The sequence below is a fragment of the Lampris incognitus genome, chromosome 17 (genome assembly GCF_029633865.1).
Source record: "Lampris incognitus isolate fLamInc1 chromosome 17, fLamInc1.hap2, whole genome shotgun sequence".
Taxonomy (NCBI): Eukaryota; Metazoa; Chordata; class Actinopteri; order Lampriformes; family Lampridae; genus Lampris; species Lampris incognitus.
In genome coordinates, this window is record NC_079227.1 from 32,342,579 (window position 1) to 32,368,515 (window position 25,937).

The 25,937-nt window shown below is 47.7% G+C and overlaps 2 protein-coding genes across 3 annotated transcripts in view; one reads left to right on the plus strand and one right to left on the minus strand.

Annotated features, from left to right (window-relative positions):
* The window catches only part of LOC130127189 (poly [ADP-ribose] polymerase tankyrase-2), a 36,626-nt gene extending 25,606 nt beyond the window's left edge, over positions 1-11,020 (minus strand). The window contains exons 1-9 of the mRNA XM_056296760.1: positions 10,786-11,020; positions 8,609-8,724; positions 8,195-8,303; positions 7,864-7,959; positions 5,194-5,230; positions 3,619-3,694; positions 3,127-3,221; positions 1,852-1,918; positions 522-599 (exon numbers count right to left, since the gene is read on the minus strand). Coding sequence (XP_056152735.1) covers positions 522-599; positions 1,852-1,918; positions 3,127-3,221; positions 3,619-3,694; positions 5,194-5,230; positions 7,864-7,959; positions 8,195-8,303; positions 8,609-8,724; positions 10,786-11,020 — 909 coding nt within the window. The remainder of the gene's footprint in view (positions 1-521; positions 600-1,851; positions 1,919-3,126; positions 3,222-3,618; positions 3,695-5,193; positions 5,231-7,863; positions 7,960-8,194; positions 8,304-8,608; positions 8,725-10,785) is intronic.
* A 1,473-nt stretch (positions 11,021-12,493) lies between these two features.
* nudt13 (nudix (nucleoside diphosphate linked moiety X)-type motif 13) lies at positions 12,494-25,074 on the plus strand. 2 transcript variants are annotated; one of them, XM_056296894.1, is made up of 9 exons: positions 12,494-12,768; positions 13,585-13,677; positions 14,310-14,452; positions 15,596-15,703; positions 16,696-16,802; positions 17,154-17,279; positions 17,864-17,975; positions 18,410-18,564; positions 24,830-25,074. In XM_056296894.1, the coding sequence occupies exons 2-9, from the start codon at positions 13,595-13,597 to the stop codon at positions 25,028-25,030; spliced, it is 1,035 nt and encodes a 344-aa protein (XP_056152869.1). In that variant the 5' UTR covers positions 12,494-12,768; positions 13,585-13,594; the 3' UTR covers positions 25,031-25,074. The 2 variants fall into 2 exon arrangements, with proteins under 2 accessions (XP_056152869.1, XP_056152868.1); XM_056296893.1 differs by lacking the exons at positions 12,494-12,768; positions 13,585-13,677; positions 14,310-14,452; positions 15,596-15,703; positions 16,696-16,802 and having other exon boundaries at positions 17,267-17,376.
* The last annotated feature ends 863 nt before the right edge of the window (positions 25,075-25,937 follow it).

The following is a 25,937-nucleotide window of genomic DNA, read 5'->3' on the forward strand; positions in this document are numbered from 1 at the left end:
CGGCGCAAACACAGCATAAGAAAACCCTCTCGGCACAACGAGAAGCAGGGCACGTGAAGCGCTCCAGAAGGTGAAACCCATGCTGCTCACGAGGGAGGAGAAAAGGTCCACGTGGACGGACGGCTGCTATCACACCTCATTGTCCCGTCTCACACCGGAACGGCCGAACACAATCACACAATATTACAAAAAAAAAAGAAGCATTCGATGATCAGACAATCTCCGCTAAGCAAATCCGACGCCTAATTTCAATAAAATGGCTGCTGGCAAAAGCGCTATTTGCGAGTTGAGAGTTAATTAGCTATCATGAGTGATATGGAACCACGTTTTGCAAGACAACTGGGAGTGAAATCTTTAGTTGTGGTGCAGTTTAACTGGACAAATGGAGACGACGCTGGAAGAAACTGGGGACAGGAATACAAACTCGGCAGTAGCGACTGCTTACAAGAATGAGAACTACCGTCACCACGTGAAGTATTTTCAGCTGTACTTTTACTAAAAGCTGTTAAAAGGTAGCATACCTCAACGCGGTTCTTGGAAGCGGCTTCATGCAGAGGAGTAAACTGCCACAGGTCCATGGCGTTCACACAGGCTCCGTGCTGAACGCCGACACGAGAGAACGAGAGAGAGAGAGAGAGAGAGAGAGAGAGAGCGCAAGAGGAGAGGGTGAGAATGAGAGCGAGCGAGAACGAGAGAGAGAGAGAGAGAGAACAAGGACGAATGCGTGACACAGACAGACATAGATGATAGATAGAGAAGGAGTGAGAATAAAAGGGGATAGAATGAGTTAGGAGTAGCAGACAGAAAACTTTGCTTGAATATGAGAGAGAGGAATAGAGAGAGAGCAATAGACAGAGACAGAGAGAGAGAGAGAGAGAGAGAGAGAGAGTGAGAGAAACAGAGACAGAGAGCGAGAGAAACAGAGACAGAGAGAGAAACAGAGAGAGACAGACAGTGAGACAGCGAGAGAGAGAAACAGAGAGAGGGAGAAACACAGAGAGAGAAACAGAGAGAGGGAGAAACAGAGAGCGAGAGAAACAGAGAGCGAGAGAGAAACAGAGAGAGGGAGAAACAGAGAGCGACAGAGACAGCGAGAGAAACAGAGACACAGATAGAGCGAGAGAGAAACAGAGACAAAGTGAGAGAGAGACAGAGAGAGAGACAGAGAGACAGAGAGAGACAGAGAGAGAGACAGAGAGAGAGACAGAGAGAGACAGAGAGAGAGACAGAGAGAGAGACAGAGAGAGAGACAGAGAGAGACAGAGAGAGAGACAGAGAGACAGAGAGAGAAACAGAGAGAGAGACAGAGAGAGAGACAGAGAGAGAGACAGAGAGAGACAGAGAGAGAGACAGAGAGACAGAGAGAGAAACAGAGAGACAGATAGAGCGAGAGAGAAACAGAGACAAAGTGAGAGAGAGACAGAGAGAGAGACAGAGAGACAGAGAGAGACAGAGAGACAGAGAGAGAAACAGAGACACAGATAGAGCGAGAGAGAAACAGAGACAAAGTGAGAGAGAGACAGAGAGAGAGACAGAGAGACAGAGAGAGACAGAGAGAGACAGAGAGAGACAGAGAGAGAGACAGAGAGAGACAGAGAGAGACAGAGAGAGAGACAGAGAGAGAAACAGAGAGACAGAGAGAGAAACAGAGAGACAGAGAGAGAAACAGAGAGACAGAGAGAGAGACAGAGAGAGAGACAGAGAGAGACAGAGAGAAACAGAGCGAGAGCGAGAGAGAATGTGAGTACAGGAGACAAAGATAGCCAGAAGACACCAGAGTTTGAGTGCGCTGGGCTATTAGGTTTTATAACACAGCTACGTAGGCACACGCGTGTGCTCAAAGCGACCTACCTTAACCAGCAGTTCAGTAACTTCATAATGTCCATACGAGCAAGCGTTGTGAAGTGGTACCAGATCCCTGTAACAGAGGAGAGAATACATAACAGTGTATTAGACCACATATTAGCTACCATGTGCCATCGAGGGCCGAGAGGATTTCCTTCCAACCAACCTCTGGTTGAATTATCTGATTGGTCTTCTTTGGCTGAAGCTGCTGTGGTGTAGCGATGTGGTTGGATGGAAAATTTTTTTATTTTTTTTTTCTTCTGGATTTTGATATAGTCTATTGATCCCCATAGGGGAATTACACTCTGCATTTAACCCATCCTAGCTGTGTAGCTAGGAGCAGTGGGTAGCCGCCGTGCAGCACCTGGGGACCAACTCCAGCTCGTCTTGCCATGCCTTGCTCAGGGGCACAGACAGGAGTATTAACCCTAACACACACGTCTTTTCGATGGTGGGGGAAACCGGAGCACCCGGAGAAAACCCACTGCAGACACGGGGAGAACATGCAACCTCCACACAGAGTTGGGATGACCTGGGATGACCCTCCGAGGTTGGACAACCCCGGGGCTCCAACCCAGGACCTTCTTGCTGTGAGGCAACAGCGCTAACCACTGCGCCACCTGAGACTAAAATCTGCATACTCTTGGCACTCCATGGCACATGATTGCCTTTGTCTGTATTAGAGCATAGAGTATCATCATACATGTTATAATGATAATAATTCATAATTTCTCCATCCATCCATCTATCCATCCATTATCCAAGCCCCTTATCCCGACCAGGGTCACGGGATCCTGGAGCCTATCCCAGCAGTCACTGGGCGGCAGGTGGGGAACACCCTGTACAGGCTGCCAGTTCATCACAGGGCCGACCCACACACACACACACACACACACACACACACACACACACACACACACACACACACACACACACACACACACACACACATTCACTCCTAGGGACTGCAGACACGGGGAGAACATGCAAACTCCACACAATGGACGACCTAGGACGACCCCCAAGGTTGGCCTACCCTGAGGCTCGAACCCAGGACCTTCTTGCTGTGAGGCGACCGCGCTAACCACTGCGCCGCCGTGCCAACCATTCATAATCTATATCATTATTATGCTGTTGTACAAGCCCAATGGTTGTGACCCCCTCTACACACATGGACAAACATCTACATTTGCACTACAAATAGGAGAAAAAAAAGGTGACGCACACACAAAAATATGAACACACACACACACTGAAGTGTACCCTCTCTCTCCCACTCACCCCTTGTCCTTGGCGTGGACATCAGCCCCGTGCTGCAGCAGTAGCTGGACCGCCTTCACGCGGTTGTAACCCGCAGCCAGGTGTAGGGGCGTCGACTGAAACAGGAGCCGACAAAAAGAAATAATGAGCAAAACAGCTGAAGTGCACTGCATCAGCTGCAGCCTCGGTGTTGCTACTTTCTTTTCATTCGTTTTGCTGTTTTAGTCTGCTAACGGCAAAACAAAATAGGGATCTGCTCCAAGAAAATAGGGCAAGATAATCTCGTCTTTTCAAACGGGCCCGATACTCCATGGCAGGAGAACCAGTAACCAGTTTTGGAAAATTACCCTTTACTGAAGCGTGCCGCCTGGGGCATTGGATAACGGCTTACATGAGGATCCCAACAATCCATTTATACCCGAAATGTTGAACACAAGAGCACGTGACGACGCAAGACTTCCTCGTCTATACGAGAACAAGAGGCGTCTCCCCTCCCCCCCCCCCAGCACTGACCTTTCTTCCATCGCTGGCGTGGCAGTTGACGTTGAGCGGGGTCAGCAAAGCCATCAGCTTCTCTTCATTACCGCTTCTACCGTGACCAAAGTGTCCCGTGTCAGAGAGCAAAACGGATGAAGAGGAAATAAAGAGATGAGGATAAACGACATGAAAATGGAAGAGACGACGAGAACAGGGGGAAGGACGCGGGGATTAGGAGAGGAGGAAAGGAGTGTGCGGGGGGGGGGGTCGAGGAGAAAAGGGTGAAGAACACCAGAGAGAAGAGGAAGGATATGGGGAAGAGGATGGAGATTGAGAGTTGCGTTTATACAGGGTCTGTTGTTTTCAGGGCCAAGTCTTACAGTCAAAACAGCCCACGTCCCACAAAGCAACACAACAGACCCCTCCCACCAAATTTCTGAATCGAGCGGGATTTCAAACGATTACATGAAAGATAACAAAACTAAGAAATATCGCTCCATGAATATCACTCTATAAGATCTCTCTCCCATCTGACACCGGCATGTCAACACTTTTACCATCATACACAACTCTATCCACCCATCCATCCATCCAGCCATTATCCAAACCGCTTATCTGGCTCTCAGGGTCACAGGGATGCTGGCAGTGGCGCCCCCAAGGGGTGGCCACGGCCACCCTGATACTATCCCTGGCCCCCCTGCTGCCCCCCCCCCCCAGCCACGAGTCGCATATGCAGAATATGCTTCTGATTATGCATAATAAGCTTCTATCTGATATTTTACATTAGGTGCTGTTCATTTAAATCAATAATGTATATTTTTCTTAACTCTCATATTGACAGTTTTCCACTAGGCTATACAGTATACTACAACAGCAGCATAGAATTCCCCAAATTCAGTCATGGCTTTTGGTTTTGGTGTGCCACCCCAAGATTTTCAGTGGCCCCATTTGGCCCCCCCCCCCTATGAACAATTTCTGGGGGCGCCACTGGATGCTGGAGCCTATCCCAGCAGTCAGTGGGGTCACATGATTGCCTATGTCCATATTAGACCATAGCGTATCATTATACATGTTATAATGATAATAATTCATAATCCATCCATCCAACCTTCCATTATCCAAGCCGCTTATCCCAACCAGGGTCACGGGATGCTGCTGCCTATCCCAGCAGTCATTAGGTGGCAGGCGGGGAGACACCCTGGACAGGCTGCAAGGCCATCACAGGGCTGACACACACACACACACATACATACATACACACACATTCACACCTAGGGACAATTTAGTATGGCCGATTCACTTGACCTACATGTGTTTGGACTGTGGGAGGAAACCGGAGCACCCGGAGGAAACCCACGCAGACACGGGGAGAACATGCAAACTCCACACAGAGGACGACCCAGGACAACCCCCGAGGTTGGACTACCCCGGGGTTCGAACCCAGGACCCTCTTGCTGTGAGGCGACCGTGCTAATCATTGCGCCACCGTGCCGCCCGTCCCTGCACCAATACCATCAAAAAAACAAAAATAAATCTGTACATCCATTGTACCTAGAGAGGGATACGACAAGGAAGCTCATGGCGCTGACACAGAGGTCAACAGTACTGTACCTTGCACTTTCCAACAGCTCTTCTTTTCTGTATTCCCCTGTGTGGAAAGACAGAAAACTCGAGTTAATTCACATAAAAGCAGGCCTTGTTCGACAGCACACAGTGGTTTAGTGAGGATTTATTTTTCAATTTGTGTGCCTATGCAAATGTTAGCTCTACCACGGGTTCTTTCAGAAATGTTTTTATGAGAAAAATGCTTCGGGTTTTGGCTAAATGCCCGAAATAGGGGCAACACACACTTTTTTTTTTCTTGTGATTTTTTAAAATTTGGATTCTTTCTTCTTTTTTTTGGGGGACATCCGTGCCATTCTTCTAAATAAAATCTGAGAGCTTCTTCATGGTTTCTTTTTTTGGTAACACTTTAGTATGGGGAACATAAAAAAACTTAATTACTAGTGAATTAGTAATGATCAAGATGTCACTTTAGTATGGGGAACATATTCTAAGTAACAAAAACTTAATTTACAGTAATTTAACACTATGAACACTTGTAGTTTTGTGTGTTGTTATGTAAGAACAGACCATATTCATTAAGTGTTAGTAAGGGAGAATAACTCTTCTTGTGGTACTACCACCTTATAAAGGCCATACTAAGCAAAGCATATTGAGATGGTACTACTAATAAGCAATACTTCTGAGGTTATAGAGGGAAAACTCATAGTTAATGGCTTACTGGTTGTATAATAAGGCCATGCAGAATAAGGCATTAATGAGTACGTAATAATGACCAATTAAGAGCCAATATGTTGCTCATTTGCATGCTAATAAGCACCTAATTAATGGTGACTACGTTCCCCATACTAAAGTGTTACCCTTCTTTACACCTTCAGGTGAAAAGAAGCGGCTAGCAACCAGGATAGCTCGGAAGAGTGGGGTAATTGGCCAAATGCAATTGGGGAGGAAAAAAGAGGGAACACTAAAAAAAAGGAGTCACATGAGAACTTTCCCTGGTCAAGTTGGTCTCGACATCGTCGAGCATGTGATGTAGAGGGGGCTGGCTGTGGATGGGCGGGGAGTGAGAAAAAGTGCGATACTTTCGTTTGCGCATTTCATTTTCTTGCCAGCTGGCTAACGTTAGCTAACTACGCAGCTAGCTACGTCTACCTTCTATATCCAAACTCCGTCAGACTAAACTACATCGAACTGAATCAAACACCGTTCACAAAGTTAACTTCCAACTTTTTAACCCGATAAACGCTCTAAACTATCTGGCGACTGGCAGGATAGAAAATGGTCGCCAGATTAAAAAGCCAGTCGCGTTGGCGGCCATTTTGGTCGCCATCTGGAGCCCTGGATTTAGACGTTTTCTTCTATGAGATCATCTTCAGAAATTAACAGTGTTTATTTCTGAACAGTTTTTAATCACACAATTTCTTTCTCAACATTTTTCTGAACATTCATCCTCTAAATTTTGAACCAAACGTCCTACAGACCTTTTTTTTTTTTTAGCAGGGACACCCCACTCTTTAGGATATGATTTTCCAGGACTTTTGCTGAAAGCCATTTCTCACGCAAGGTCATATTATTCAGTATTCATTAAAGTTTATTATTATTATTATTATTGTTGTAACCGGTTATTTTCTTGCCCGGTGCGGGATTCGATACGGGGTGTACTGCACCACAAGGCGACATCACTAACCGCTCGGCTAAAGGGTCAGACCCGTTAGCTAGGGGCTAACGTGTCTTATTAGTAGTTTACATAATCATTATTATTATCATTCACCTTTAGTGGAGGTCTTAACAGTCCCTAAACGGACTGTGTAACTTTTAGCTGGTCACTGAACACAAACTTGACCACTGAGGCCACACTGAATACAGCGTGATTTGGCTGCTTTTTTGACCGCTTGCTAAAAATATAAAATCTTATCTAAAAACCAAAGAATAAAATAAAAACATGTCATCTCAGTAAGTAAAAAATATGATTTAATAACCATTTTCTAATTTCCCATGACCTCTATAATATACATTTCCAGGACATTTGATCCGTTTCACCATTTTCCAGGTTTGTTTCCACGACTGGAAGACGGCTATAAATTTCCAGGTTTTCGAAGATGTGTGCGAGACCTGTTTGAGGCTTTTAAAGAAAAGGCCATTCATTTTTCTAATAGAGGAAGAGTCAAGGGAAGCAAGGCTCAGAACCATTAACTTAAAAAAAGAAACTAGACCAGCAACTTCAGATTGGACGAAAAATGTAACAATAGGGTTAGTTTTGTGTATATTTCAAAGTTTTGATCATGATTGACGTACCAAGATAGATTAGTGGTATTCAACCATGTGCCATGGAGAGTCAAGGAGGCTTTTATTCCAACCCAACAGCAGCTGATTTCACTAAAGAGTCCTACCCTGTCTGGTCAAAGCTGTGCTAATTATGAAAATCAACTTATGTAGTGTCGGGTCAGAACGAAAACTTGCATACGCGTTGCCCTTCACGGCACATGGCTGAAATCCACTGCCATGGAGGATATACAAAAGAGGGTGTTCACGCTCTCATGCAAGAAATAGGAGAAATCTGTAGCAAGCAATTGAAATGATAGAATCACGAGGTTAGTGTGTGTGTGTGTGTGTGTGTGTGTGTGTGTGTGTGTGTGTGTGTGTGTGTGTGTGTGTGTGTGTTTGTGTGTGTGTGTGTGTGTTTGTGTGTGTGTGTGTGTGTGTGTCTGTATTCCTCACCAATCAGTACTGCCTTAGCTGATGGTTCGGCTAGGTCCAAAGCGGTTCTGCCATCTGTGTTTCGGATGGTTGGCTCTGCACCATGCTGAAGCAAGACTGCAAACCAACAAATGCACGCATGCACACACACACACACACACACACACACACACACACACACACACACACAAGCAAGAATGATTTGCTGCAGACTGAACCGATATTGGAGACTTGATAACGTTCTCAGCAATCACCTTGGCACCAGCACCCGTTTCTGAAGGTGTGTGTGTGTGTGTGTGTGTGTGTGTGTGTGTGTGTGTGTGTGTACGCATGTATGCGTTTGTGTGTGTACCTATGCAGACGTCTATCTTGCCCTTGATAGCAGCCTCATGGAGCGGCGTGTAGTTCCAGTTGTCTCTGGAGTTGGCGTCAGCCCCGTGATGCAGCAAAAGGTTCACCACCTTCAGAAGGAAGGAGAACAGAGGAGAAAAAAAAAAGTTTCAAAAACACAATAAGAGCACAATGTAGCACAGACCAACACATTTCCCAGAACACGACACCAAGGAATAGGACGAACTAGCTGACTCAAACAAAATAGGATAGAAAAGAACTGAACTTGACAGAGTAGAATAGAATAGTCCCCCCCACCCCCCACCCCACCACCCCACCCCATTCCTGTCTGTCTCCACCAAATACCGTTTGCTTAATGACACAGAAAAAGACACAAAAGGTCTTTCTGCCACTTATCCCCACGTCTCACGCAGACCTCGGCGTGTCCGAAGGAGCAGGCGTTGTGGAGGGAGATCAAACCCCCGTCATCTCTGGCGTGGACGTTGGCTCCGTTCTGTAGCAGGAAGTCCACGACATCCCGACGACCAAAACCTAGAGAGAGAGAGAGAGAGAGGCAGAAAGAAAGAGAGTTTAACAGAGAGAAGGAACGCGAGTCAGTCAGCCAGACAGCTTAAGAAAGACAGAAAGACAGAGAGAGAGACAGAGAGACAGACACAACCAGAGAAACACTCAGAGGAAGAGTGAGTGCAAAACTAGAAGAGGACACCCAGTAGAGTGCACATCTCCACCAGGCAGGTCTCCTCTTCTCCGGGGTTCAGACTTGGTGACAAACCAGCCCAAGAGTTATCACCCAATTACGGTATAAAATAGGGCTTTCAAAGGTTCTGAATCACCGCAACCATGAGAGGTCCTTCGTCATACAGTCATAACTAAGGGCGTCCGGGTGGCGTGGCGGTCTAGTCCGTTGCCTACCAACACGGGGCTCGCCGGTTCGAATCCCCATGTTACCTCCGGCTTGATTGGGCGTCCCTACAGACACAACTGGCCATGTGTGCGGGTGAGAAGCTGGATGTGGGTATGTGTCCTGGTCACTGCACTAGCGCCTCCTCTGGTCGGTCGGGGCGCCTGTTCAGGGGGGGAGGGGTAACTGGGGGGAATAGTGTCGCTATTGCAGCGACCAGGACACATACCCACATCCAGCTTCCCACCCGCAGACAAGGCCAATTGTGTCTGTAGGGACGCCCAATCAAGCCGGAGGTAACACGGGGATTCGAACCGACGATCCCGTGTTGGTAAGCAGTGGAATAGACTGCTGCGCCACCCGGACGCCTCTATCACGAGAGGTTCTTGATCATACAGTCATAACTGTGCACAAAAATGTTAGGCTGATGGGTTCAGTAGTATGCAAGATTAGTCGCGGACTGACACACACACACATACACATACACACACACACACACACAATTCCCTTTGCCTGGTGCTGATAACGATGGCGACTGAGAGAGAAAGAGAGGAAAAGAAATAATGAAGTTGGCTACAGATGGAAATGCAAGAGGTGCCACCAGATGGAGAAAGACAAAGGAAAAGAGTTCATTCTCAGGTAAAGCGTTTTTACAAAGGAATCATTCTCAACGGTCACAAATCATTCACATTCCATCTAGTTCATAATTCATTATATGTCTGAGTCTTAAGATGGCTTTGTGTCGAGCCTACGCCCCATCCCAATGAATTATTTACAGTAAATCTCAAGTGGCTACCGTGGCTACTATAATGAAGGCCTTTCTGGGGGTAAACATTTCAATGCGTTATAACCGCGCACTTAGCCTGGGTTTTGATGCAAGCTGATTGAATAATCCTAAGGAAGTTTTGAAAAAGTTAATGCCGTCTCATTTTTCTAATCTTGTTTCATCTTCACCGCGGGCATAAGCACCTCTGATCCTCTCAGAGGGTCTAGACGCAAACCTGGGCTCATTTCTACCAGATTCCCTCAAAACTAGAATTTGTGAGGGGACAACAAAGGGTTATAAGGGCAGAAATGCTCTCTTGGGGATGAGAAAGAGGTGTTTGATGCCCTGCAGAGCAAATTTTTAAAAAAAATGGCATGCACCTTTTAGGTAACCATGACCTTATGTAAAGGCAGGGTTGGAAACTGAATTTGAATTCGTATTTTGGGAAATTCTGGCAGAGCCAGTGTACGTCAACATAAACCGGTGCATGCACACATGGCTTCGTCAATTCGTGTCGCAGAAACCCCCAGTGAACATGTTATTTCGGTCTCTAACCAGCGACGGTGCCTTCACACTGGCCTACAGTTGTGACGCTCCTAGGTGTGTGTATACACACGCGCGTGTGTATACACACACCTAGGAGCGTCACAACTGTAGGCCGGTGTGTTTGCAGACGCGCGTGAGTGCAGACACACGCGTGTACGGTATGCTGCCCGTATAACGGCGGTATAACGGTCTGCTGATCCCTCGCATGTTTGTCACTGAATGGGATCCCATTGTTCCCCAGGTCGGTGCGTGACTCCTGCGTGAGACACGGCTCAGGAAACGCCTCGTAACAAACCCGTAATAAACGCAAGGGGCGACGACGGCAGGCGCTTGCTTGTCTCGTCTCGCGCGTATCGATCACGCGTGCGGTCCTCCTCACCTGCGGCGAAGTGCAGCGGGGTGGATTTCCGCCCCGCCGTGTCCCGGCTGTTCACGTTCTCCGGGGTCACCAGCTTCCTCGCCCGCTCCACGTCGCCGCTCCGGCAGGCCTCGAACAGCTCCCGGTTGCGCTCCCCCGCCGACGCGCCGGTCCCCGGGCTCTCCGCCGACACGGGCCCCGGGGAGACGGCTCCCCCGCCGAGCCCCGACACCCCCGAGCACTGCCGGGCCGACATGTAGCGCCCCCCCACCGCCCCCGCCGCCGCCGCCGTGTTGTTGTTGTTACCGTCTCCGGCCTGAGGTTTGGACCGTGCGCTGTAGCAGCAGGGGGTCGGACTCCAGAGTCCGTGAGCCCACCGAAGCCAACTCACCCCCCCCCCCTCCGGCGACCAAGTGGTTGCGCTCGCTGTCAGACAGCCTCCTCCCGCATTCCTCCGCCTCGCCTGCCCGCCTGCGTGCCCGTTACGCCGCGGCTCCTCCGCACGTCTGAAACGCCACGCGTATTAAGTGCCGGCCGATGTCACACGCCGCTGTCATGCCGCAGACGGCAAAACGCGGGTTATATAATACATGCGATGTATGTAATATATACATATATATATATGTATATATGTTCTACATGAACCCGATGACCAGCGTCCACCGCGCTGTTACTACTCAAAGCTGGCCAAGACAGCGGCAAACGTCGTCGCTCGATTTAAGTTTCGGGAGGTGTCGAGCGGGCGGAGCCGCCGCTACAACCGCGCTCTCTCTCTCTCTCTCTCTCTCTCTCTCTCTCTCTCTCTCTCTCTCTCTCTCTCTCTCTCTCTCTCTCTCTCTCTCTCTCTCTCTCTCTCCGCTCTCTGTCTACCTGAAACTGTTTTGGTTTTATGAGCTGGATTAGAAAAAGATGATTATGTGTGAATATCGGCTTTTGGACTGGAATGTAATCTGGATAAAATCTCTCTCTCTCTCAGTGGCGCCCCCAGACATGTTTCATAGGGGGGGCCAAATGGGGCCACTGAAAATCTTGGGGTGCCACACCAAAACCAAAAGCCATGACTGAATTTCGGGAATTCTATGATGCTGTTGTAGTATACTGTATAGGCTAGTGGAAAACTGTCAATATGAGAGTTAAGAAAAATATACATTATTGATTTAAATGAACAGCACCTAATGTAAGATATCAGATAGAAGCTTATTATGCATAATCAGAAGCATATTCTGCATATGCGACTCGTGGCTGGGGGGGGGCAGCGGGGGGGGCAAGGAAAGTATCAGGGTGGCCATGGCCACCCCTGGCCACCCCTTGGGGGCGCCACTGCTCTCTCTTTCTCTCTCTGAGGAGAGCCCCGCTCGACCGTGTGGCGTACGTACGACGAAACAAGCGCACTTAATGCTCGCAATCTCTGCAGACGGCACTTGTGTTTTTCAGCCCGGTGGGCTCCGGCGGAGTCTGCGCCGGTTCGTACGCAGGACCTGTGTGCCGATCCCTATAATGAAAGACCGGCCTACGCCTCCCTCGTCCGACCCAGAACACTTTCTACGCGATCTGATAACGGTGACCCGCCTCTCCGCAACTGTGCAAGCAAATTGTAAACGCCGCTGGAGGATCCTACCCCCACCCCCCCCCCGGATACGGGAGCGCTCGCTTACGAGGACGGAGTCCGTTGTTGTGCGGTACCGCAAAGACGGTGTTTGGTGGAGGGGGAATAAAGCAACCGAATAACACGAAGTAAACTCAATAACGCAGCCGATGCCGCGAGTCCGGGAGCGCCGTCAAAAGCAAACGCGGGCTCGCCGGTCACGAGGAACGACGAGACCGACCGGCCGCCATTTTTGAAGTCCTCTGCGGTGACGTTTTGCCTACAAAACACCTGGGTTAGTGTGGCAACGTGCTCGCTTGGGTTTGGGCAGCGGCGCGCGAGCAGGGTCGGAGGTCAAGTGTGAGGAGTCTAACTTCAGCAAGACGTAAAGCGGACCCCCCCAAGAGCCCGAATGTAATGTAAATACGTTGTGTCTCAGCTTTGTCGCCGCCGTTAGTAAACCTTTTGCAAAAGAGCCCCGGCTTTAGAGAGAGGATTGTAACTCTTGTGTGTACGTACATACGCAACTGTACATCCGGTGTGGTTCACAACATGGCTTACGCCTTAATTGGATTGTTTTAATTGATGGGCTTGTCCTAACTGTGCTCTGATATAACGCATGCAATTACACTGTATAATACAGTATAATGACACATACATTATATACATGACATTAGATACATTATATAATATATACACAGTATGCTCATATACATCCATACCTAATACAGTATAACTGTCAGAGCTAGCCCTAACTCAGATATCTGCTTCTGTGCTTTTACATCATTGATGTTTAGGGCTATAACAACACTCTTGTCCAGGAGACTGTGAATTCAGCATGTTGTGGTTGAGTGTTTGGTGGAATGGCAGCCTGATACGAACACGTCTGACGTCTTTCGGTTGGGCTGCCTATAGGCCATCCTAATTTCAGCTGTCAAATGGAGCTTTCAGACTCCTTTACTTATTCATGACTGACTGGTAACCCAATCGATCGATCCCCTGCAGATTTTAAAGTCAGTTTTTTGAGTGCAACACACTACGTCAATGTTTACTTGAATGTTAATGGGGAAATACTGCTTTAAAAATGTACCAAGTTGCTGTATATGCCATGCAACTTTTTACAGTCTGTCTACAAACGGGAATTTTACAGATGTTTAGCATTCGTCATTATTTCCACATTTGTATACATTCGCAAGTCTTTTATTGTCTTTTCAACTGTGTGGCATGTGATCCAGTCCAGCAACCATGCTAAGGCCGCTGAGGATTCTCCTCTGCGCCAACAGAAGGCCTCTCTTTCGCTCTTGCTCTGCCTACGTAGCCCGGATGAGGTGAGTTCCCCTGCAGAGGAGCAGTACTTACCATTTGTCCACATCCAAGTTGTAGCTTTGCTGTGGTTTAAATCCATTTTCAAGAAAGACCTACTACTACTACTACTACTACTACTGCTACTACTACTACTACTGCTACTACTACTACTACTGCTTGCGGCTGCTCCTGTTAGGGGTCGCCACAGCGGATCATCCGTTTCCATCTCTTCCTGTCTTCTGCATCTTCCTCTGTCACACCAGCCACCTGCATGTCTTCCCTCACCACATCCATAAACCTCCCCTTTGGCCTTCCTCTTCTCCTCTTCCCTGGCAGCTCCATATTCAGCATCCTTCTCCCAGTATACCCAGCATCTCTCCTCCACACATGTCCAAACCATCTCAATCTTGCCTCTCTTGCTTTGTCTCCAAACCGTCCAACCTGAGCGATCCCTCTAATATACTCGTTCCTAATCCTGTCCTTCCTCATTACTCCCAGGGAAAATCTTAGCATTTTTCAAGAAAGACCAAAAAGAAAAAGTAAAAGAGGGACCAAAGGGTTTTGTAATCTGGGATTGCATGACAATTTCGTCTTTATCCAGATTGATCGATTGAGGCTAACTTACTTTGGTCCATCTATCCCCGGACCTTTCCAGGTATCTCAACAAGCTAAAGGTGAATGATGACGCCTGCTTGGCGGCTCTGCAGACTGGAAAAGTCTTCCTCTATCACAGGCTGGCTCCTCTGTTGCAGCGGGCAGACCAGGGCATTTTCAAGCTGCCAGCCCTGCACACCAAAGGTACAGAGAGAAGGTTGTCCTCTGCTGCTGATTAGAAACAGCAGAGTCCTGCAGGTGCATGTGTATATGTGGAAATTACCAGTGGCGGGGCCAGGGTGCCAATTATGGGCTAAGCACCCCTGAATGACCAGTTAGACCCCCTAAAGAAAACCAAAACATGAAGGCGGCCTAAAATTGGGTTGAAGCATATATTGGCATTCAAGTTTTTGATTACAGTGTTGGAGATGAGTCCAAGTGGCATGTCGATCGATTCCGTTGCCTACCAACAAGGGGATCGTCGGTTCGAATCCCCATGTTACCTCCGGCTTGGTCGGGCATCCCTACAGACACAACTGGCCGTGTCTGCGGGTGGGAAGCCGGATGTGGGTATGTGTCCTGGTCACTTCACTAGCACCTCCTCTGGTCGGTCAGGGTGCTTGTTTAGGGGGGAGAGGGAACTGGGGGGAATAGCGTGATCCTCCCACGCGCTACGTCCCCCTGGCAAAACTCCTCACTGTCAGCTGAAAAGAAGCGGCTGGCGACTCCACATGTATCGGAGGAGGCATGTGGTAGTCTGCAGCCCTCCCCGGATCGGCAGAGGGGGTGGAGCAGTGACTGGGACAGCTCAGAAGAGTGGGGTAATTGGCTGGATACAATTGAGGAGAAAAAGGGGGGGGGTCCAAAATATATATATATATATATATATATATATATATATATATATTGTTGGAGATGATTTCTCCCAGCAAAAAGAGAGCTCTGCTGAATGACTTGATGTAATTTGTATACTGGGTGGTGTGGAGTTAGAAAACAACGAGACAGGAGACGTGAGAGTAGACGTAGTCGAGGTAGTTTACTAGCTCCAACTTTGCATGTCATACATCTGACAACGACACTGAACTGACTGTGAACCGGAAGCGGAAGTGCATTATCTGACCCCTCGCCTCTTCCCTTAAAGGTACACCGTCCTCTTAGGTGAATGTCTCTCGATATATAGATGTGGGTCACCACAGTGGGGCAGAATATGGACCCTGGTAAGGGTTTGGATATTTCAGATGTCTTTCTGCTCTGCAAAGATAAACTTAAGCTTTTAATATGTACATCACACGTTAATGACATCTCAAAAACATGGTTTTGTGTGTGTGTTTGTACTGACTGTTGCAGACGTGGAAGGGATTCTGCAGAAGCTTGGTAAAGACAGATCGATGGTGCGGGAGTCTGTCCTGATCAGCTGTTCTGAGCAGAACCAGGCCCAGTTCTGCTTAGATGTTGGTGAGAATACAACCCTACTTAGATTCAGTATAGCAAGGAAATAACGTTTTTCACACAGTAAACATGTTTCTGCAAAATAATATATATTCCTTAGCTCAGTAATGACAAAAAGAAAACTGACGGGGAATCCGGGTAGCGGATTCTGTCGCCAACCGACACTGAAATCCCTGGTTCTAATCCCCGTGTTACCGCTGGCTTGGTCGGGCATCCCTACAGACACAATTGGCCGTGTCTGTGGGTGGGAAGCCGGATGTGGGTATATGGCCTGGTCGCTGCACTGGCGCCTCCTCTGGTCGGTCGGGGCGCTTGTTCGGGGGGGGGGGGATAGTGCGATCCTCCCACGTGCTACGTCCCCCTGGCGAAACTCCTCACTGTCAGGTGAAAAGAAGCAGCTGGTGAAACTCCTCACTGTCAGGTGAAAAGAAGCAGCTGGTGAAACTCCTCACTGTCAGGTGAAAAGAAGCAGCTGGCGACTCCACATGTATGGGAGGAGGCATGTGGTAGTCTGCAGCCCTCCCCAGATTGGCAGAGGGGATGGAGCAGAGACTGTGATGGCTCGGAAGATTGGGGTAATTAGCCAAGTACAATTGGGGAGAAGAAGGGGGGGGGATAACAATAACTTCCTCTGTCCCTGCAAGTAAGGCAGCCCTTTTCTGGGGTGCCAGTAGATTCTCCATATTTTATAGCTGGTCAGCAGCAAAATGTCCTTCGTACAACATACATAAGATAACAGCAGATGTCAGACAAGTAGAATAAATATTTGTTAACGTAGCACACACAGCTTATTAATGTGTCTCATTGACATTGTTGTCTCTTTGCTCCTACAGATATCCATTTTAGGCCCTAAGCCCTGCAAATGCCGTGCAGCAGTGCAAAGCATCACTTACTCTGCACGTGCATGTGTGTGTCTGTCTGCTTGACTGATTTATTTGTGCATGTGTGTGTGTTTCCAGTGTGTCTCTGATTCCTTTTTCTACGTGTTTGTGTTATAGGGGAGTTGGACCAAGGTGCGGTGGAGGAGATGTGTGAAGGGAAATTTGTTGACCTGAGGAAGGCCTTCTTTGTTCTGAGAGGAGAAGAGGCCCCCCTCGTGGCCAGGGTGAATATGTGCATGTGAACTGCTGAGGCTAACATGTCTCATTATCGTGTGCGTTAGTGTGCGTGTGTGTGTGTGTGTGTGTGGAGGGGGGGATGAGATACTTCCAGTCATTGGGAGATTGCTGTCAGTAGGGTGACTGGATAAACCTGCGCTCAAGACTTCAGTGTTAGCTAGCGCCCTCTCCACTGAAGTGTCCTTGGGCAAAGAAACTGACAGGCTTTGAGGGGAGCTGTTGGGCAGCTAGCTGACCTTGCACTCTGGAAAGAGAATAACCCTGTCAACAAAGTGTCAAATCATTATGACCTTTTTTAATACTCAGTGGGTGTTAACCAAATATATTGTGTCCTCCAGGGTCAGGCTCTGCTGCGGTGGCACCAGGGGAATGGCTTCTGCAGCGCCAGTGGTCAGCCCACCCACAGAAACCAGGCAGGAAGCCAGCGGCTCTGCCACAGCAACGGCATCGTGTACTACCCAAAGGTTACACACCCAATGTGGAAGAAGTCGGATTGTTGAATGCAAAACTTGGAAAAGCCAACCCCTGCTTTAGAGACTAGCTAAACCCTAGACCATTTTCGTGAGTTTGATGACATCTACAGGTTAAAAACCATGTAAAGGTTAAAAACATGGCAGGCTGGTCTTGGTACTCTGTGATCAGGGCTCAGCGTATTCGGTTTTTATTTTTCAAAGCCATCCAGCATGCCGATTTTCACCACAAGAGGACACTGTTACATAACCTCACATGAACAGGAACAACTTTTGGATCCGTGGAAACTTAAAATCCGGGTGAAAATCAGTTTAAACCGATCTGCTCCTTTTAAGAGATCTGAGCATTTTTCGGTGAAAATCGGTAAAAGCCAAAAACGCTGAGCCTTGTCTGTGATGTAAGCAGAGCAGGATAAACATAGCTGCAGATAATAACATTAGTAATGGCACTATTATTTCCATGGTTTATTGATGAAGGTCTTCATTCTGCTCTAAGTTCCAGCATGCTCAGAACGAGACTGTCAGTGCTACTGGCAGGGAGAGGGGTTTTTGACAAGTTGTTTTCGGTGTGACTTCAGATGGCTCCGGTGGCGATTGTCCTCGTGTCCGACGGGAAACGTTGTTTACTGGGGAGGCAGGCCTCCTTCCCACGGGGCATGTACAGTGCCCTGGCCGGCTTCTGCGACATGGGTGAGTCGGTCTAATTACGACTAGAGGGAACAAACACCCATTGAACACACACACTAACACACACAAACGCCTACACACAGTACCAAGCACCAGCCCCCACCTAACCTGCAAACCAAATGTCTTGCTGTCAGAGAGAAAAAAGACTGTGTACTCACCTGTGCAAGTGTTGATTATGTGATCAAGCGTATTGGTATGATTTTATGGTATGTCTGAAGTCCATTGGTCACAAATTCCATATGTTTTGTCCAAATTCCATATATCCATGTTACCCACATGGGTACAGGTGGGCTTCCCAACAACCTCAAAATGAAGGGTTTGGTTTAGTATCTACAAACCCAGAGGTAATTTTTGTACTCTTAATGACACATTACTCCTGCCTGATTCCTGTGTGTGTGTGTGTGATATATGATGTAAAATAAAACACGTGTTCCCAGGTGAGACCCTGGAGGAGACGCTGTACCGAGAGGTAGCGGAGGAGGTGGGGTTGGAGGTGGAGAGCATCAGGTACTCCGGCTCTCAACACTGGCCCTTTCCTCAGAGCTCCTTCATGGTGGCCTGCCATGCCACTGTCAGCCCAGACAAGGCTGAGGTCAGTAGAGTTTTACTCGGTGCTGCAGACATATTTATACCCGGATAGACACCAACAATAGATAGACTAGTGTTGATTTACTTACATTTACCGTCAGTATGCTATATTTGATTCAGAGATGGGCAAACATACTTCATAATCTAACATGTTACAAAATACAAATACATATTTGTCAAACATATCAAAATAAACTACAAAATATGGGGTGGCATGTGGCCCAATGGTTAGCACTGTCGCCTCACAGCAAGAAAGTCCTGGGTTCAAGGGGGGGGGGATAGTGTGATCCTCCCACGCGCCATGTCCCCCTGGCGAAACTCCTCACTGTCAGGTGAAAAGAAGCGACTGACTACTCCACATGTATCGGAGGGAGCATGTGGTAGTTTTCAGCCCTTCCTGGATCGGCAGATGGGGGTGGAGCAGCGAGCATCTGGAGTTTTAGAATTTCTCCAAAGAACACTTCTGCAGAGGAAGGATGCTTAAAACCAGTTTGGTGTTTATGACCAAAGATGAAGACGATAGCTGGTGTTGTGAAAGTTTTTCCTAAAACCATGTAGGCCTACAGTTTCTTCAGCCTATGATCCTCCGGGCCGTTATCTTCTCCCGCTAGGTGAGCGTGGTAGGGGTTGACAATGAGACGGTTAATGACGCGGTTTCGAGACAGCATTGAAGAACACACGTATACAGTTGGTCTTTCGATTAGCCATTCAATTTAACCCCTTTTGTTGACGTAAAAGGCACATCAGCGTCCACACCACGCACACGGCATGATGTCACATTATCATGTGTGGTCTCTGTATCATTCACATCATCACCATGACTTAGAACAGGCTAACGTTGAGTAGGCTATAGCTAAAAAAAAAAGATCACCCCTCTTTCATCTCAAGTCTGATCTCTGTTGAAAAGTGCTTTGGAGTATTTTCAAACACAAAATACCACTCTCTGAAGTAACATATTACGAATTCAAGTACTTAGGATCGACAATACAGACAGAAGGTGGTGGTAAGAAGGAAGTCAAGAAAAGGACACGATCTGGGTGTTCTTCATGGAGAAAGGTAGCTGGAGTCAGTGTTGTAGTACTTGAGTCCAGGACTCAGACTCGAGTCCAACTCGAGTCCTGATTTTCAGGGTTCGTGATTCGACTTGGACTTGAGCACTGATGACTCGGACTTGGACTCGAGTATTGACTGCATTCGGACTTGGAAGTTGGAGATGAGGACTCGGACTTGTTAATTGATAAAGATTTTTTTTGTTTTTGTTAGTTTTGTCGTTTGGCTGTTGTGTCACAAAGTAAATAAACTCCCTTTGAAGTGGCGGCAGCTGTGTCATTTCGGTTTCATGTCGACCTTTTTTATTTGTATGTCAGCTTTTTTACGGTGCCAGAGTGGAGCACTGGAGCCCATCTTGGAACTCGACTCGGACTCAACCTTGATGACTTGGACTCAGGTAAGGAGGACTTGACTTGGACTCGACTCGGACTCTCTTTGGGGACTTGGACTCGAACACTGGGGACTCAAGACTCGACTTGGATTCGAGGTTTAGTGACTCGACTACAACACTGGCTGGAGTACTTTGTGACAAAAGAATGCCGTTGAGGGTAAAGGGCAAGGTATACAAATCAATGGTCAGGCCTGCCATGCTCTATGGTATGGAAGCAGTGACAACAACAGAGAGGCTAGAATCTACATTTCAGGTAGCAGAGATGAACATGCTACGGTGGTCCTTGGGGGTGACTAAAAAAGACCGGAAGAGAAACAAAGAACTGAGAGCTACGTTCATGATCAGAGGACTGGACGAGAAGTTGAGAGAGACAAGATTGAGATAGTTTGGACACGTACAGAGAGGAGGCATAGACTATATAGGAAAGAAGGTATTGGACCCAGAAATACCTGGCAAGAGAAAAAGAGGAAGACCAAGAAAAAGACAGAGAGACCAGATAGAGGAGGACACGGGGAGGGTTGGACTGCAGGAGAGGGATGCGTCAGACAGAAAGCTATGGAGGGCAAAAATCCACTGTGGCGACCCCTGAGAAATAGGGAACAAGCTGAAACAAGAAGAAGAAGACTGAAGCAACATATTACAAATTACATTCTATTTTGTCCAGACTGATCAAATACAAATAACAAAATATTCAAAAGTACTACTACTACTTTCGGCTGCTCCCGTTAGGGGTCGCCACAGCGGATCATCTGTTTCCATTTCTTCCTGTCCTCTGCATCTTTCTCTGTCGCACCAGCCACCTGCTTGTCCTCCCTCACCACATCCATAAACCTCCTCTTTGGCCTTCCCCTTTTCCTCTTCCTTGGCAGCTCCATATTCAGCATCCTTCTCCCAATATACCCAACATCTCTCCTCCACACATGTCCAAGCCATCTCAATCTTGCCTCTCTTGCTTTGTCTCCAAACTGTCCAACCTGAGCTATCCCTCTAATATACTCGTTCCTAATCCTGTCCTTCTTCATCACTCCCAGTGAAAATCTTAGCATCTTCAACTCTGCCACCTCCAGCTCCGCCTCCTGTCTTTTCGTCAGTGCCACTGTCTCCAAACCATATAACATAGCTGGTCTCGCAACCATCTTGTAAACCTTCCCTTTAACTCTTGCTGGTACCCTTCTGTCACAAATCACTCCTGACACTCTTCTCCACCCTGCTTGCACTCTCTTCTTCACCTCTCTCCTGCACTCCCCGTTACTTTGGACAGTTGACCCCAAGTATTTAAACTCATATACTTTCATCACCTCTACTCCTTGCATCCTGACCATTCCACTGCCCCCCCCTCTCATTCACGCATAGGTATTCCGTCTTGCTCCTACTGGCTTTCATTCCTCTTCTCTCCAGTGCATACCTCCACCTCTCCAGGCTCTCCTCAACCTGCACCCTGCTCTCGCTACAAATCACAGTCATCCACGAACATCATCGTCCATGGAGACTCCTGCCTGATCTCGTCCGTCAACCTGTCCATCACCATTGCAAACAAGAAAGGGCTCAGAGCCGATCCTTGATGTAATCCCTCCTCCACCTTGAACCCATCTGTCATTCCAACCGCACACCTCACCATTGTCACACTTCCCTGCACATATCCTGCACCACTCCTACATACTTCTCTGCTACTCCCGACTTCCTCATACAACACCACACCTCCTCTCTCGGCACCTTGTCATATGCTTTCTCTAAATCCACAAAGACACAACGTAACTCCTTCTGGCCCTCTCTATACTTCTCCATCAACATTCTCAAAGGAAACATCACATCTGTGGTGCTCTTTCGTGGCATGAAACCATACTGCTGCTCGCTGATCGTCACCTCTCCTCTTAACCTAGCTTCTATTACTCTTTCCCATATCTTCATGCTGTGGCTGATCAACTTTATACCTCTGTAGTTGTTACAGTTCTGCACATCGCCCTTGTTCTTGAAAATCGGTACCAGTATACTTCTCCACTCCTCAGGCATCCTCTCACTTTCCAACATTGTGTTAAACAATCTAGTTAAAAACCCCACTGCCATCTCTCCTAAACATCTCCATGCCTCCACAGGTATGTCATCAGGACCAACTACCTTTCCACTCTTCATCCTCTTCATAGCTGCCCTCACTTCCCCCTTGCTAATCCACTGCACTTCCTGATTCACTATCCCTACATCATCCAACCTTCTTGCTGTCTTCATTTTCTTAATTCATCAGCCCCTCAACGTACTCCTTCCAGCTTCTCAGCACACTCTCCTCGCTTGTCAGCACATTTCCATCTCTATCCTTGATCACCCTGACTTGTTGCACATCCTTTGCAGCTCGGTCCCTCTGTCTAGCCAATCGGTGCAAGTCCTTTTCTCCTTCCTTAGTGTCTAACCTGTCATACAACTCACCATACGCCTTTTCTTTTGCCTTTGCAACCTCTCTCTTTGCTTTACGCTGCGTCTCCTTGTACTCCTGTCTACTTTCTTCATCTCTCTGACTATCCCACTTCTTCTTTGCCAAACTCTTTCTCTGTATAATTTGCTGGTACTTCCTCATTCCACCACCAAGTCTCCTTGTTTTCCTTCCTCTGTCCTGATGACACACCAAGTACCTTCCTAGCAGTCTCCCTCACTATTTCTGCAGTGGTTGCCCAGCCATCCAGCAACTCTTCACTACCACCCAGTGCCTGTCTTAACTCCTCCCTGAACTCCAAACAACAGTCTTCCTTCTTCAACTTCCACCAACAAAATACTCAAAATTAATTAAAATATATATTCCAAATGCTTTTAATTCAATACTGCCCACCTCTGGCTTTGGTAAGCTACTGCATTTAGATGTAGCTCTGGAAACATCAGTACACACATAAGCACAAATTCACGTCCCACGTTCTGGTCAAACAACTTATAACTCTTTGTTTTTATCTCCATTTGTGTCCTTATATCCCTTAAAAGCATCTCAATACACCTTTGTTACAAGCGCTTCACCAATACACCGACTCGACTTGACCCTGGAGGACAGAAATATTTTTCGAGGCATCCTAAAGGCTCCACAGAATGAGGTGCTGGTTTTGGCCCTCGACCTCTGTGACGTCGACCACACTCTTGGCCCGACACTTTCCATCACACATGACCTAACTGAGTAGACGCCTCAGCATGAGCTGAGGAAAAAAACGAAAACATGAGCCGCAGTATTCAGTGCACATTGCTATTCTGAGAGTTGGGGCTTAGTGAATGTGGGTCATGCAGATGTTGACCTTGCAGCAGACCGCCACTGCTCAGATATGTCAAAACGTCACGAGGATATGTCGTAACCACCTGTTTAAACCATCGTGTATTGATCTCGCCTTCCGAACCTGGTTGTGACAAGGGACTCAAAACTGTTGAAAATCTGTACAGCGAAGGAACTTTCTCATGATATTCAGACTTGTCTGAAAGATTCAATTTGCCTATATCTCATCTATTTCTCTATTTCCAGGTTAGATATTTCTTACAGTTTCCAGATTTTCCAAACCATCCTATTTATTCTGAAATTGATTCCATTCTCTCTTTGAACCCCAGTGTAAAGAGCCAAATTTCAGTATATACTGAAATAGATTCCATTAAGCCCGGGACTTTTCTCTTTTTTTTTTGGATTTCCCCCCGTTTCTCTCCCCAACTGCATTCAGCCAATTACCCCACTCATCCGAGCTGTCCCGGTCGCTGCTCCAACCCCTTTGCCGATCCGGGGAGGGCTGCAGACTACCGTCTCCTCTGTCACATGTGGAGTCAACCGGCCGCTTCTTTTCACTTGACAGTGGAGGAGTTTCGCCAGGGGGACGTAGCGCATGGGAAGATCACGCTATTCTCTCCACTTCTCCCTCCCGCCCGAACAGGCACCCTGGTCGCTAATGCAGCGACCAGGACACATACCCAAATCCGGCTTCCCACCCACAGGCACGACCAATCGTGTCTGTAGGGATGCTCAGCCAAGCCGAAGGTAACAACGGGGATTCGAACCGCTTATTTTCACCTGATAGTGAGGAGTTTCGCCAGGGGGACGTACCACATGGGAGGATCATGCTATTCCCCCCAGTTCCCCCTGCCCCCTGAACAGGCGCCCTGACTGCTAGTACCGCACTAGTGCAGCGACCACATCCAGCTTCCCACCCGCAGACACAGCCAATTGTGTCTGTAGGGACGCCTGACCAAGCCAAAGGTAACACGAGGATTCGAACCACGATCCCCTTGTTGGTAGGCAATGGAATAGACCGCTACGCTACCTAGATGCACCAAGCCCAAGACTCTTAACCATCTTAAAGTTGCTTGGGAGCAGGATTTGGGTGTGGAGCTGACGGAAGGGGTGTGGGATACTGTGTTGGGGCTAGTTCACACCACCTCAATATGTGCTAGACATAGTCTTATATGATGTAAGATCTTCCATCGCAGTCATTATACTAATGCTAGACTAGCAAGGATATTCCCTGGTAGAAGTGACGCAGCAATCGCCTGCTGGCCTGCTTCACATGTTTGGACCTGCGCTCACTTATCTGAATTCTGGACAGACATTTCTAAATCCTTTGGGGATATATCTGGTGTGGACGTTCCACCTGATCCTCTTACGGCCCTGTTTGGCATTCCCCCCGAGACTAACACTCCCCTGTATCTTAATAGAATTATGTCATTCACCTCTCTTTATCTAGACGTCTAATACTTCTTAAATGGAAACATGTATCACCAAAAGGAGGGGGGGTGGATGCCCCCCCCAAAAAAAGGTCAGCACACAACCTTTTGTAGCATCACCTTTTCCCTACTGACCTTTACACTTATGTAACTTGTCCAGGTGAATGTGGACCATACTGAGTTGGAGGACGCTAGGTGGTTCACCTTAGAGGAGGTCACCAACGCCCTGAAGATCAAGACTCCTCCAAGGAACCCCAAAGAGGAGACCCCCACCCTTTGGGTCCCGCCTGACTATGCCATAGCCAACCGCCTCATCCAGGAGTGGGTGAAGGATCAACAACTCAGTCTAGCAGGAAAATAACTTTGTGCCTTTAGGCCGCAGTGTCCAACAACTGGTAATATTCATGTGGGTGATGAATTCCATTTAAAATGTTTTATATGTTAGAGCTAGAAAATGAACTTTTTAAATGATAACCCGATACCTGCTGAAGAGGCTGGTACATGAGACAGACATATCCAGTTTACAAGTATTTGATCAAGCCAGACAGGGAAAGCAGAAAAAACAAAGTCCAAATGAACGAAAAAAACAGAATCTCCCACTAGAAATGATCACAACTTGTGCATTCAAAAATGCCCGAAGATCATCTGGAAATCTTTGTTTACAGTCACATCTTTGTCACCTCCAACCTGGGGTTCATTGTTCTTAGTTTTCATCGTCATGGTGGGAAGATCCAGCCACTTTCAAAGCATCTGTCTTGATGCATACTCAATAATCCAGGTAAGAAAATCACAGAAGGTTGAATCCGTTCATCCGGACACAACGTTTATTGACAGATACGTTTCATCACTCATCTAAGTGGCCTCTTCAGTCTAAGGGCCCAGACACACCAAACCGACTAGCGGCGATGAAGACCGACTGTTGCGTTGCCTCATTTCGCCTGCTGTCGCCTGCTATCTGGGCCAAAAAGTAGCACTTGAACACACTGCAAAGACTACAGGCGACAGCCCTGATTCACTAGCTTAGTACTGATTCATTAAGCTGAACAGCCAATCAGAGTGGTCTCCCTCACTGACGGGCTCCACCGATTCAAAATGCTGAATCGGCCGAAAAGCTGCCGACAGGGGTCTGACTAGTGCTGACAGTGCAGGACACACCACAAAAACTAGGGTCACAGATGCTCACAGACGGCCCGACTTTTGCCGACGGCTGACTCTAGGCCTGGTGTCTCAGGGCCCTAAACTGATTGCAGGTATCCCCACCTTTATAA

Excerpts from the sequence above, each read along its gene's own strand:
- nudt13 (XM_056296894.1), top strand. The coding sequence starts at position 13,595 with ATGCTAAGGCCGCTGAGGATTCTCCTCTGCGCCAACAGAAGGCCTCTC. Across the intron at positions 13,678-14,309 it reads GCCTACGTAGCCCGGATGAG|GTATCTCAACAAGCTAAAGG; the intron begins GTGAGTTCCCCT and ends GGACCTTTCCAG. Across the intron at positions 17,976-18,409 it reads GGCCGGCTTCTGCGACATGG|GTGAGACCCTGGAGGAGACG; the intron begins GTGAGTCGGTCT and ends ACGTGTTCCCAG.